The 12,637-nt window shown below is 46.5% G+C and overlaps 3 protein-coding genes across 3 annotated transcripts in view; all 3 read left to right on the top strand.

Annotated features, from left to right (window-relative positions):
- Positions 1-1,314: 1,314 nt before the first annotated feature.
- Positions 1,315-2,793, top strand: PAAG_00257 (hypothetical protein; the record flags this gene model as incomplete). Its single annotated transcript, XM_002797672.1, has 3 exons — positions 1,315-1,359; positions 1,442-2,084; positions 2,252-2,793. The coding sequence occupies 3 exons, from the start codon at positions 1,315-1,317 to the stop codon at positions 2,791-2,793; spliced, it is 1,230 nt and encodes a 409-aa protein (XP_002797718.1).
- A 3,462-nt stretch (positions 2,794-6,255) lies between these two features.
- Positions 6,256-8,606, top strand: PAAG_00258 (hypothetical protein; the record flags this gene model as incomplete). Its single annotated transcript, XM_015843959.1, has 6 exons — positions 6,256-6,384; positions 6,558-7,055; positions 7,255-7,871; positions 8,042-8,340; positions 8,450-8,557; positions 8,590-8,606. The coding sequence occupies 6 exons, from the start codon at positions 6,256-6,258 to the stop codon at positions 8,604-8,606; spliced, it is 1,668 nt and encodes a 555-aa protein (XP_015700294.1).
- A 1,041-nt stretch (positions 8,607-9,647) lies between these two features.
- Positions 9,648-12,637, top strand: part of PAAG_11079 (hypothetical protein) — a gene marked incomplete at both ends in the record, with an annotated part of 4,029 nt that continues 1,039 nt past the window's right edge. The window contains 6 exons of the mRNA XM_015846787.1: positions 9,648-9,654; positions 9,814-9,925; positions 10,009-10,597; positions 10,658-10,695; positions 10,773-12,066; positions 12,147-12,438. Of these exons, the coding sequence (XP_015703591.1) occupies positions 9,648-9,654; positions 9,814-9,925; positions 10,009-10,597; positions 10,658-10,695; positions 10,773-12,066; positions 12,147-12,438 (2,332 nt within the window). The remainder of the gene's footprint in view (positions 9,655-9,813; positions 9,926-10,008; positions 10,598-10,657; positions 10,696-10,772; positions 12,067-12,146; positions 12,439-12,637) is intronic.

Below are 12,637 nucleotides of genomic sequence, written 5' to 3' on the forward strand. Positions count from 1 at the left end.
ACATAGGATTTCAAGATTTACAAAAAAAAAAAAAAAAAAAAAAAAAAAATACCGAAATAAGTTGTTGGTCGAGATTTGATAACCTGAATCAACCTCCCTTACCCTCTGCTTGAGCATGGCAATTGGTCTTATATGTAGCGGCTGAGACGTCGCTGAACAGCCGTGGGAAACAGCCAACAACGATGCGCAAGGCAACCTCGGTGGAATATCCTGTTCTGTGGAAGATTTGCACATCCGCCTAAAACATTGACTGTAACGTGTCCGGAACTTCTTTTCTCTAGGAGTCCTACCTGGCGCTGACGCCTAACAAATCCACTTCCCCAGGCAGGATGATGAAATGGACTGACATTTCCCCCAACCCCCAACCCTCCCCCCCCCTCCCCAAAACCGGTGGGCTAGTTTTCAAGGTTAGGAAATGATCAGATATGGTACCTTCAGTGGTCTATTCACATATATGTAAGGGGCATTGGAGGTATGATCAAGAGAAAAGCAAGAATAGCATCAGAAGGAAAGGTGCAACGCGAATATTGCGTATCTTCCCATGTGTGGACTCCGTAAAATGCCTGTGATTATAGATATGAATAGATAGAGGAATGTTTTCGTAATCGTGTTTTACCGCCTCTTGAGCCCACGAAGGAGGTTGTGATTCTTTGATGGTTCCAACAGAAGAAAGAGGGGACGTTCGCCTCGTAAGTTATGCATGACAACGTCACAATGTTGTCAAGGGGTTACAAGTTGGGAGGGGGTTAAACCAAAAAAGAGAAGCCCTCCATTTCGTAGAGAACTGAAGTTTAGTATATACAGGACTGTACATACATATATCATCTTAGCTGAGAAGAGATCGTCGTGAGCAGACGAACCAGATGGAGAGGAAAATGGTAACCTCCAATGGTTTGAATGAATTGAGTTAGGTGATGTTCTGCAATGTGCAGCCCCTAGCCAGCTTGCACTGAATTCATTCTCAACTGGTGCGGACAGAGTAAGGGGCGATGTTGGCTGATTCGATGCCCATTCTGATCCCCTGGTTGCGATGTTATGTTGATGTATCATGTATCGGAGAACTCCAGCGGCTGACTCACCCCTAATCCACGCGACCAACCGCCAAAGCCTCACCCGAACCTCGCTCCATCCTGCAGGCGACGAGGCTCCTTTTTATACCTCCGCTTTCTCCGCTTCCTCCGTTTTTTCTTCTCTTCTTCTTTTACTATTTCTTCTCCTCTTCAAACCACCAGGCGAGAAGGCCAAGCAAGTTGTTGACGACGTCTCCTGCCCCCGCTAACGGGCCTATCTCAACCCCCACCCCACCATACAACAATGGCGGTCACCATGTCCTCAGCAGCAGCTGCTCCTAAGCAATGTGTATCATTCTACCAGCCATCCACCCTCCTTGTCCCCTTCCTACCGCCATAATCACCACCACAGCCACCCCCTTCACCCCCAGCGGCGCAATGCTGGCCATGTCAACCGTAGTAATTTCGATGCTGCGCCGTTGGGGCTGCCGCCCGACGAATCTCTTTCTCTTCAATCCCACTACCATCAGTCTTTACCGTCTTCTATTTCTGCATCTACGGCTGCTTCCGTCCATGCTTCCATTCCAGCTGCAACTGCATCTTCTTCTAATTCTCCTGTATCTGCTTGCTCTTCGGGTTCTGTTCAGCAGCCCTCGTCAATCGCTTATCAACAATACCACTATCAACATATAGACTTTACCCAGCTGAACGGAGGGAATGATCCCTTTCCTGACCACTATTTTCCCTCTAATTCTATTACGGCCCCCTTGTCTGTAGAGGGATTCATTCCAACACAAACTGCCACTTCTGCCGCCACCACTACCGCTCCGGCATCTCCCTGGCTGGATTTTCTTGATGTCAGTCTTGATATCTTCGACCAGCATGACCACCCACTGGACGCTTCCCTGCTTTCAACAGGGACCGGCTCGCAAAGTGAACAGGAGTGTATGTTGTCGAATCCGTTATCAGATGCACCTGCTCCCGTTGAAATTTCGGAATATGACCTAGTACACCCATATTCTGTAGGGGATGAGCTAGAAGTTGATGAATCGCTCTATTTAAACAATGCGCAAGGTGAGTTTATATATGTTTATTTTTCCTTTGTTTATTTTCTTTCCAATTATATATATATAGGTGGATTTGGCTGCTTGTGAGACTGAATAGCCGTCCATTCATCCCCTAAATACCCATATGTGAAACTATATAACACTGGAATTTTTCTCTAATACGTTACATTTCAGATTCCTTCGAGGCACCCGCACTACCAAGAACGCTATACTCTCCGCCAGATTACCACCATTCGTCAAACAACCTGAAGAATGATGACTATATTCCCACCTCTCAGAGCATTATCAACCAGGACATCAATCCCACGCAATGCCATCAATTAACCTTCCCATCTCAAACCCAAGCCCCCACTTACCAACTTCAACCAAAGACATATTCTCCCCTGACCCTAAACTCAAGCACCTCTCCATCCCCTTCAAGTACTAGCACCCTTAATTCCGCATCTCCATCAACGCAAGCTGGCCGTCTTACTGCACAAGCAACCCGTTCCCCTGCTCCAAAAGCCGCAGCAACTGCAGCAGACCTTGCTGCGGACAAGCGTCGGCGCAACACCCTTGCTGCTCGCCGCTTCCGCCAAAAGCAGCAGGACCGTGTTGCAGAGCTGGAACGGACTCTGGAAAGGGTGTGTAAGGAAAGGGATGAGCTGAAGATGCAAGCTGCTCGCTGGGAAGGGGAGGCTGTTGCTTTGAGGGGCATGTTGCAGAAGAGGCGCTGAGGGCTTGATCAAGACGTTCAAATATCTTGATAGTATTGATTTCGTCAAAATTTTCGTTTGCCTTGGAGTTCGGACTAATTGGAATGAAAAAGTTGAGTAGGTAAGGAGACTGCTGTGATATTAGGTCGTGAGTTGTGTCGAATGATTCTGGTTCCGGCTTTTGTTTTGTGTTTCCCTTTTTTTTTTTTTTCTCTCTCTTGCTGCAGTCCTGGTTTATAACAACAAAATTGATACAAATTCGCTTCTGATGCTCTTTTCATTTATGTCATTCTTCTCTGATTCATTTCCCACAACTCATTTCGTTCTAACTTCCATACTCCATTCACTACCCTTCAGCCCTTTTCAATCAACTCGAAGAGAGTGGGCAGAAGGAACAAGATGTTCTCCTATTCATCATTAGCGCTCTATCCTTCCCTCACCAAACGCGATTAAGCCATGTGCGAAAAAAATCATCGCGTGCACAGAATCAGACGATGTCGGCAATCCGTATTCTCAAAGTGGGGCGTCTCTTCCTTATGTCACCCTTTTGAGTTGCCTCAACACTCGGTTTTTTGATTGAGCTCGGCGGATGGAGGGGATGTTTCGTCATCATATTCAATCTCAATTCGATTCTTGTTCCGTGTAAGACGGGTAGGGTAGGTTATTTAGTCTCCTTAAAAATAAGGAGACCAAGGAGAAGGAAGGAAACATGGGGAGGGGGGATGGAATTGGAGCTGGAAAAGAAAGGAAAAGGGAAACAGAGCCGGAGACAACTTAACTGACAATGCCTCTTCATGTTTTTCCGTCCTAATTGGTTAGGGAGACTGAAGGCAAGAAGATATGTCCCCTCCTCACCCGAGGACCATACCGGAGTACTGATGTTTGTAGGCACCCTGCCTTGCGCCTTTACTACAATCCATATATGCAGCATAATTCTACAGCGTCAAGACGAGGGCTTCTTTATACACGGATGGATAGATTTATCCTTATCATTGCGTCTATGTTTATAGACCGGTCTAATCTTGTGAAAATATTACTATTACTGCCTCTATGTCTACTAAGCAGCAATGTGCCCCGTACAAAACCTCCCCTGAGGATGCGCTATTGTTCGTACATAGCGATGAGAACATTCTGGGGTATGAAGTATGAGGTAATGTGTGCTAATTTTTTATACGGAGTGATGCACGTATGCATAAATCTTTGCTTGTGATCAGTGGCGCATTAACCATGCAGAATGAGTAATAATGAACAATCCTGATAAACGGCGCCTAAAATAATGGGCGTCGGGTCTTACGGGGCTTTAGAGGATTTTGGATTTTTTTTTTTTTTCTTTTTTTAATACTTATAAATGTTTACTCTCACAATCATTGCGGAAGATGACATTAGAAGAATGTGGGCTATGGTTGATTATCGGTGGAAGGCGGTGGTTGGGATATATTTAATCGTGTACGGAGAAGACGGCAGCCATCAAATCACCACCTCACCTGATGAGAGTCGGGACCATGCCATTTGACATAGAATATCCCTTCTTAAATTATGACAGAATATAAAAATCCGTTGCAATCCCCCATGAGCCTATGCATCTATCCCCTCATCCCTATCGATTTGGCGATATTCTTCTTCGTGTAGCACTGCGAAATGCTGTCATTTATGCACTGCTGATAAAACCGAGTAACACAGACGAAAACACGTTGTTCCACTCGCAAAAGATGTTCTGTGTCTCCCCAAATTTTGGTTCCCGGAGTTAAAATTCAATGTGTGAGTGTACACACTTACATACATATATCCATCCTTATCTATTATCATCCATCAAGAGAAGAGGCCCACGGAAAATCAACATCAGACACTGTCAAAGGGCCCGAAACCTTCCCAGTCCTCTTTGCCTGGAAAATAATAGATAAGCATCTACTAGAACACGGCAGCGTGCGAGTGGTTTTTCCGACACAGATCTTGATTCTTCAGTCAAGTATTTACTAGGGCTACCAGGCTTCTGTGAGAACTTTCCAGTCGGTCTCAACACCTGCTTAGGCTGCCTATCAGCGTCCTTAAAGTGAGGACCTCCGAGGAGCCTACATCGGGATGGATACGCAGGGATCCATGAATCCATGCAGTCCCGACTCCCTCCGATGCGCTACGTACTGAAAAAGGAAAGGTAAGGCAGCAGAGATGAGAGGAAAGATGCAAAGATGCGGGGAGGGGAGTGGAGATCTTCACCATCCCTTCAGCTCTGGAGGATCCGTTGATATATTTTTCATTTAACCGAAATTTTAGAGGGGTCGCGACTGCGTCCCTCGCTGCTTTTACACAAAGTTACTCCGTATGATATCGTGAAACTTGTTATCCATCTTGTTCATGGCATCGATGTCTGCCGCAGCGTACATACAGCGCACATGCAACGCACGTTGGGCGGTTAATTTGTTCTCAAGCGGGGTTTGTGCCGTGCCCCTGATAAGGTAATTTATAATTTATAAGCTGGGCGCGGCATGAGGGACCAAAGTAAGAAACAATTTGCGACGGGAAAAACAAATCATCTTGTTCCTGACCCAAATCCTTCCTTGGATGCCCTTTCGTGGCTCAGGATGAAAGGGATGAAAGCCAACTGTAGTTACTCCGTACGTGGTGCGCAATTACAGTAAATGGCATATTGAGCTACTTGAGCCAGGGCTTAAGCACTGCGGTCTACCACTTTATCTTCACCATCACGGTGCTTGGACTTGAATATAACATTGCATATAATCCATTGGTAGATCCTTAGTTATATTTTAAAGGTTTCATCGTGGCAGGCGGGCCAATAATGTGAGAACGGTCTGTTGCGCCTTAGCTCAAGGACTAATGGCAAGTTAATATAGCCTATATCGTCCCCATGGATGAAGCCCGGTCCCACGTCTGGGATACCATCTCCATGCCTGCTAAGAAGGCTGCCATGAAAAACTGTGAATTATCAAGTTAGCTGAAAAGTCACTCAGAATCTTGCATCAATTTTCATCTTGGTGAGGTTTAACCAACTCTTTCAGTGATTGAAGCGGTGAGTTAAGATTTGAGGTGCTGTTCAACTCATTTTAGAGTTCGATCATGTTGGTCTAGGATGCAGCAAGATGCAAGATTATTTTGGTGTATATTTGAGTGCAAGTCGGAATGCTGGTAGCCTCTTCGGAGTTCATACATGCATGGTTGCATCTGCATGGACGATGCTTCATGGTTATTTCTGCGTGCCGGATTACTTTTAACTTGTGCTGAGAATGTAGATCTTGTTAAAAACCTCTTGGTTTCCCGTTGTAGTGTCCATGGATTGGTTGAAGCCTGGACAATATCTTAATCGGTATTGCAGCCCAATGGCTGGCTATTTTAAAGATCGTCAGGGTGGAAGACTTCTCTCTTAACCTCTTCTTCTGCTTTTCTTTTATTCTTGAATTCTAGAGGAGAGTCGCTCCATCATTGCCGTGATTTTTGAGATTTGGATTCAAATTGAGTGCGCACCCTGCCATGGCTATCAGACTGGTGGAGACTTTACACCTTGTATTGTTATTGTTCGGGTTGATACAGTTGGCTGTCGCAAGCGCAAGGTTGACTGATGATTTTTTCGCTGGTACACGGAGTGGACGTGGTCTAGGAGTATCATCTCCTTTTTTTTCTTGTCGCATATTTCACATATATGGCTCATATCCCAAGCTTCCATTGGGACATATTTGGTCACAGATCATGACAAAATAGTCCAAATCTGCTGCATACAAACCCATATCACTCTCTGACCCAACCCAATCACACTAACTTATGCAATCTTTTAGAAGAGAAATTTTCTCACAGGGCGCTCCATCGCCCCGGACCCCAAAGGCCTCTACAAACCCCATAAAATCAAAGTCCCCATAGATCACTTCCCCTACGATTCACGCTATGAACCACACACAGACGAGAAGTTCGACTTGCGCTATTGGTTCGACGCCAGCCATTACAAAGAAGGAGGCCCCATAATCGTCCTTCACAGCGGCGAGACGAGCGGCGTCAACCGCCTGCCCTTCCTGCAGAAGGGCATCATGAAAATTCTCTCCGAGGCAACTAATGGCCTGGGAGTAATTCTTGAACATCGCTATTATGGTGAGAGCTTCCCCACCGCGAACCTATCGACGGAGAACCTGAGGTTCTTGACGACTGAGCAGGCGATGGCGGATTCGGCGTATTTTGCGCAGGAGGTTGTGTTTGAAGGATTTGAGGGGGTGGATTTGACGGCGAAGGGGGAAAAGGCGCCGTGGATTATTTATGGGGGTTCGTATGCTGGGGCTCAGGTGGTAGGTTCTTGTTTCCTGTTGCATTTTCTTACCATTGCAAAAAGAGAGTAACAAGGTTAAAAAATAATAATAATAATATAAAAAAAAAAAAAAAATGAAAAATGTGGGAGGGGGGAAAGAAAAGACGGGAGGGGAAGAAACGAAAGAAATCAAATCGAATCAACCCTCTTAACCAGCAACGGCTCACCCCTATTTATAGGCTTTCCTCCGCGTCTCATACCCGGATATCTTCTGGGGCGCCATCTCATCCTCCGGTGTGCCTAAAGCCATCTATGACTTTTGGGAATACTTCGAAGCCGTCCGCAGATATGGCCCACCAGAGTGTATCTCCACAACACAGAAATTTGTGGACATGGTCGACAGAATCGTAATGGGTCAAAACAACGCAAAGATTATAGAAAGATTGAAATCATTTTTTAATCTGGGAAATCTGACACATATAGATGATTTTGCATATGTCCTCTCATTTGGGATAACCTATTGGCAGGCGCGCAATTGGGACCCGGAAGTTTCGCTGCCAAATTTTGACTTCTACTGCGGCAACATCACCGTGGATGAGTTGTTGTATAAGAATGGAAATTTGAGCGGGGAGGCACAGGCGCTCCTTGCTGCGGCAGGTTATTTTGCCCAAATGAGTGCGCTCACGAACCGGCTGCTTAACTTTGCTGGGTTTGTTAATGTGGATCAGGTAGTTGGTTGTAAATCACACAATCAGACGCTGGATGAGTGCCTTGGACAACATGAGCGGCCATGGTTTAAAGATGTTGATCTTTCCCAAGCGGACAATAGGTGCTGGCCCTATCAGGTTTGCACGGAGTAAGTGAAGCCTCCTCCATTACCACCGCCACCACTCCTTGTTGTTTCAGTTTCCATATCCGGTGTGGGAATAGATTCAATGCCATGAAGGATTTCGCTGGTTTCTGCGCCCAAAGTTCCGACTAACCCTCTTGATATTAATTTTTTCTCTTTCTTTTCTTTTTTCTTAGATGGGGGTACCTTCAAGTCGGTAGCACAGTCCCCAGAGACCGAATGCCCATGGTTTCGCGCATGATTGACCTCGAGTACGCCAGCATCATGTGCCGGGAAGCCTTTGGCATCTTCAAGCCGCCGGAAATTGAGCGGATCAACAAATACGGCGGGTTCGACATTGAATATGAGCGGCTGGCTTTCATCGACGGAGAAGCCGACGCCTGGCGTGCAGCGTCACCTCATGCGGATGCTGTGAGACCACGAGAAAACACCATTGATAAACCGTTTATTTTGATTGAGGGGGGAGGGCATCACTGTGAGATTCTTTTTCTTTTACCTTTCTTTTCCTTCGTCTTTTGGATATGGAGCTTTGGTCTTTGTTTCGTGTAAATAGTTGATTTAGAAATTCTTGTTAAAATTTGCAGGGGATGAGAATGGTTTGTTTCCGAATGAAACAACGCCAGATCTTCCGCCTCGACCCGTGGCAGATGCGCAGGCTCAGGAAGTTGAGTTTGTGAAGAAATGGGTAGAGGGTAAGTTGATCCTCCAATTTTAAGATATCTAGCATGTCGGAACACTTGATATACACCGATATAACGTATATCCCACATGGGCTTAAGCTGACATGGTGTATTTCTTCCCGTTCCGTTTAGACTGGCACTCCAGCCGGAGAGAAGACTAGCCCCGTGAAAGCTCCAGGGTAGGTCATGGATGAGTGAATATTTCTTGTCAGGATACATAGAATGATATAATCTATTAATAAATCAATCATCTAATGACATCCCATGTCCACGGGGGTAGTACTATGTTCGAGATATGTCTCTGCAAAAGCATATTCCTGTCTGAAACGTAAGCAGCAGCCGAGGAGGCGATGTGCACAAGTATGTATATGTAATGATCAGTTGGAAATCACAGGTGAACGTTTGATGACCCTGAAAGGCGTCGTAGATAGTAATGAGAGCAAACAGACTCCCAACAGGCAGCATGGGTTGAGAGACCATTCGAGTCATCTGTCCTCGCTGAGTCTCATCTCTTCCCAGCCAACACGGGGGGGGGGGGGATCCGGATTAAATAAATCAATCATCCAGCTGTCGGCCGGGGCGCAGTGGCTGGCTTCCCCATGAAAAAGCCCTACCTACCTTGAGAGCGTGCATAGTTCAACTCAACCTTCCCTCAAATCTTCAATCCGCCTGGCCCAACGGATCAGAGCAACATCATGAGACGCTGACGCTAGAGGGGATCGTATAGTATATATTGAGGATCAGTTTTGTCTTTTTGTCCCGGAGAGAAGGGAGAAAGCCCTCTCAACGGCCCTGAACCTCGAACAGGAAAATAGCCAATTGCTTCGATGTATTCCCGCACGGGACTGCGCGGGGGCCGTACGGGGGGTCCAGCCACTGAGCAGCTGCAGGTCCAGGACATTCAAGGAAAAGAAGGGTAAAATAGAAGAATGAGGCGGCCAGAAGAAGGATCCGTGGTTCGCTGGCTGTAGACGTCTGTCGCGCTTGGCATCAAATGAGATTCATCGGAAACAGCGTATCCAAGATCATCTAATCTAGATAGTGTTTCTCAGTAGTTGTAGGGGGATTGTTGGCAATGGGAAGGACAATGATATAACAGTGCATGGGCAGTGTGCAACAGTTTAAATATCTTGGTCGTTGAATGGCTGGCCTACAATTAAATAAATATTTGCTGTGGAGTTCTTTTTTCCTTGGATGACAGACTCGACTTTGACAGCAATATTTAGACTCATCCCCTCGTTTATTGAACTCCTGTTATTAATTTCTAGTTCCCGGGCTTTCGGCGCTTTTCCTCTCCTCCCAAGATTACATCCAGCAAAGACAAAATCGTCGCACGAGCCAGAACAAGGCATTCATTCTGACTGATAGCGTTTTGTCAATGTATGCATCGCCTTGCACTATTTAGCTAAATAACCTCTCTGTTTTTTTTAACTTCGTACCGTCTACCAAACAACCCAGCAAAGCCGAAGCTCGTCTAACGAAACAAAGGATCACGTATTTATATTTAACCGGCCAAGTGCACACGTCGCCCTGGCTCATTCACTCGGTCCCAGTAGCATCGAGCTGGTCGAATTCAACCACCCCTCCTCCACCCAACACACTGTTGTTGCCTCTGCCGGTTTAACATCCCCGCCACGCAACCAACACGCTGACGGACGCGGCCCTGCCGAGAAGGAAGAAACATTAGGAACAGATACAGCTGCTCCTCCGATAAGGTGGTGGGAGAAGGTTCAAGGTTATTTTGCCCGGTTTAGCGGGGCTGACCTTCGGAGGAATCCAGGGAGGACATCGGCATTGTCTTCTTTAGTGTTGTCTGGGAGTTTTGTACATAGATGGGAAGCAGAGGAAGACGCTGAAGGAGAAGGGTATTTTGAGGAGGAGGGAGCTCCTAGGGATCGGAATCAGAATAGGAAGAGCAATACTAAACGACGACCTCGCTGGGAGACCCTACCAATTGACGACGACATCATGAAATTCTCACATAGCATCCAGTTCAATGCGGTGCCGGATTGGAGTAGCCATTATATTGCCTACAGCAATCTCAAAAAAATTGTGAGTTTTTGCTTTTGTCCCTATCCTTTCCCTATTTGCATTTCTGTTCTATTCGTCTAGGATCGTATTGTTTCCACAATCATGGATATTAGAGCTTTGTTCTATTTAATTTTTTTTTTTTTTTATTTATTTACTTATAAGTGCTAACGCATTTTTCTTCCCTGTCTGTACTCAGGATATACTCCCTTGAAAAGCAAGTCAATCGGGTTGACGAAGCAGGCCAAAATGTTGAGTCTGCGCCCCTTCTCGACTCCTCCCTCGACACTGATACCGTATTCCGTCGTGCTCTTGATGGGGAGTTAGAAAAGATATGTACTTTCTACCGTCAAACTGAAACGGAGCTCTACACGGAGGTTGAGAACGTCATCAAGGATGAGCAGTCGTTCATTGAAGAAACGAAAGGGTCGGACATGGATTCAGTTGAAGACACCATGGTCCGAACCCGAAAGCTTAGTACCGGTGGTTGGGTTCGTCATGAAAGCATTTTCCGCAGTTTTGGTTTTGGTGGAGGTGAAGGTGGAGGCGAGGGTGGTGGTAGTGGTAGCGGGCAACGCAGGGATGCCCATGCTAGCACCCACAGCGTATCTGCGGATGGTGACGATGCGCCTAATAACGACGATGTTTCTAGTGACGATGATGTTGATATGGATGAACCCCGGAGTCGAGATGGTCGCCGTCGCTCCAGTTGGAAGGACTATCACAAACATTATCGTGAACCACTCCACTGCACCGCGAGCGATAATAGCGAATCGAGGATCTTGCCCGGTGGCCTGGACCATGATCACGATTTCCTCTTCGATTCTAACTATTCTGCCTTGTATCATACTGGCATCACGCTGAAGAAGCGTATCATTAGCGTATATGTCTCCCTCTGCGACCTCAAATCATTCATCCAACTCAATCGAACGGGCTTCTCCAAGGCCTTGAAGAAATATGATAAAACCCTTGACCGCAGTCTGAGGCGTTCGTATATGAACACTACTGTCTCCACTACCTACCCGTTTACAAATCCCATTATGGAGACGCTCAATGACAACGTTGCTAAGATCGAGAAGATTTATGCGGATCTCGTCACCAAGGGTGATCTTGCGCTTTCTAAGAGGGAATTGCGTTTACATCTTAGGGAACATGTTGTGTGGGAACGGAATACTGTTTGGCGAGAAATGATTGGGATCGAACGCAAAGCACAGGCTGCGAATATGGGCGTGCGACGTATGCTGCTTGCCGGAGATCAGGATCCCCTGACTGCACAGAGACAAGGCGATGAGCAGGAACCCACGACGAAGGAGATTGTCACACCTGTTGGCAAATGTCCTGTGCCGGCGTGGTTACTCAGTTCCACGTTTTTCATGTTGGTGGCCATCGTGATTGTCTTTGGTGTCATGCTGGCTCTCCCGATTATGAAGACGCCGGAACAGAACAATTGTCTTGCCATGTTAGTTTTTGTCAGTTTATTATGGTCTACTGAGGTAAGTTCTAGCACGGAGCCTATCTCGTTCATTAGTGATGCTGGATGTAGACTCATATTGACAATATATGATACATATAGGTGATCCCGCTTTTCGTTACATCACTACTTGTCCCTTTTCTGGTGGTCATTCTCCGTATCATGCGGTCTGAAGAAGAGCCTTATTACCGCCTAAACTCTAAGGAGGCCACTGGAGTTGCTTTCGCGGCAATGTGGACACCAGTCATTATGCTTCTACTCGGTGGTTTTACCCTGGCAGCTGCGTTGTCGAAATATGACATAGCCCGCAGAATGGCAACGTTCGTCCTGAGTAAAGCCGGGACGAAACCGCGGATTGTTCTCCTCACGAACATGTTTGTCGGTATGATATTGAGTATGTTCATTAGCAATGTTGCTGCTCCTGTTTTGTGCTTCTCTATCATCCAGGTTAGTACTTTTCTGCCTTCTCCGTCTGCAAACAACCCATTACGTCCAACTGACATCAAAATCAGCCAATGCTCCGAAATCTCCCCACAGACTCCCGTTTCTCCAAAGCCCTCATCCTTGGCATCGCTCTGGCCTCCAACATCGGT

Source organism: Paracoccidioides lutzii (genome assembly GCF_000150705.2).
Source record: "Paracoccidioides lutzii Pb01 unplaced genomic scaffold supercont2.1, whole genome shotgun sequence".
NCBI classification, from domain to species: domain Eukaryota; kingdom Fungi; phylum Ascomycota; class Eurotiomycetes; order Onygenales; family Ajellomycetaceae; genus Paracoccidioides; species Paracoccidioides lutzii.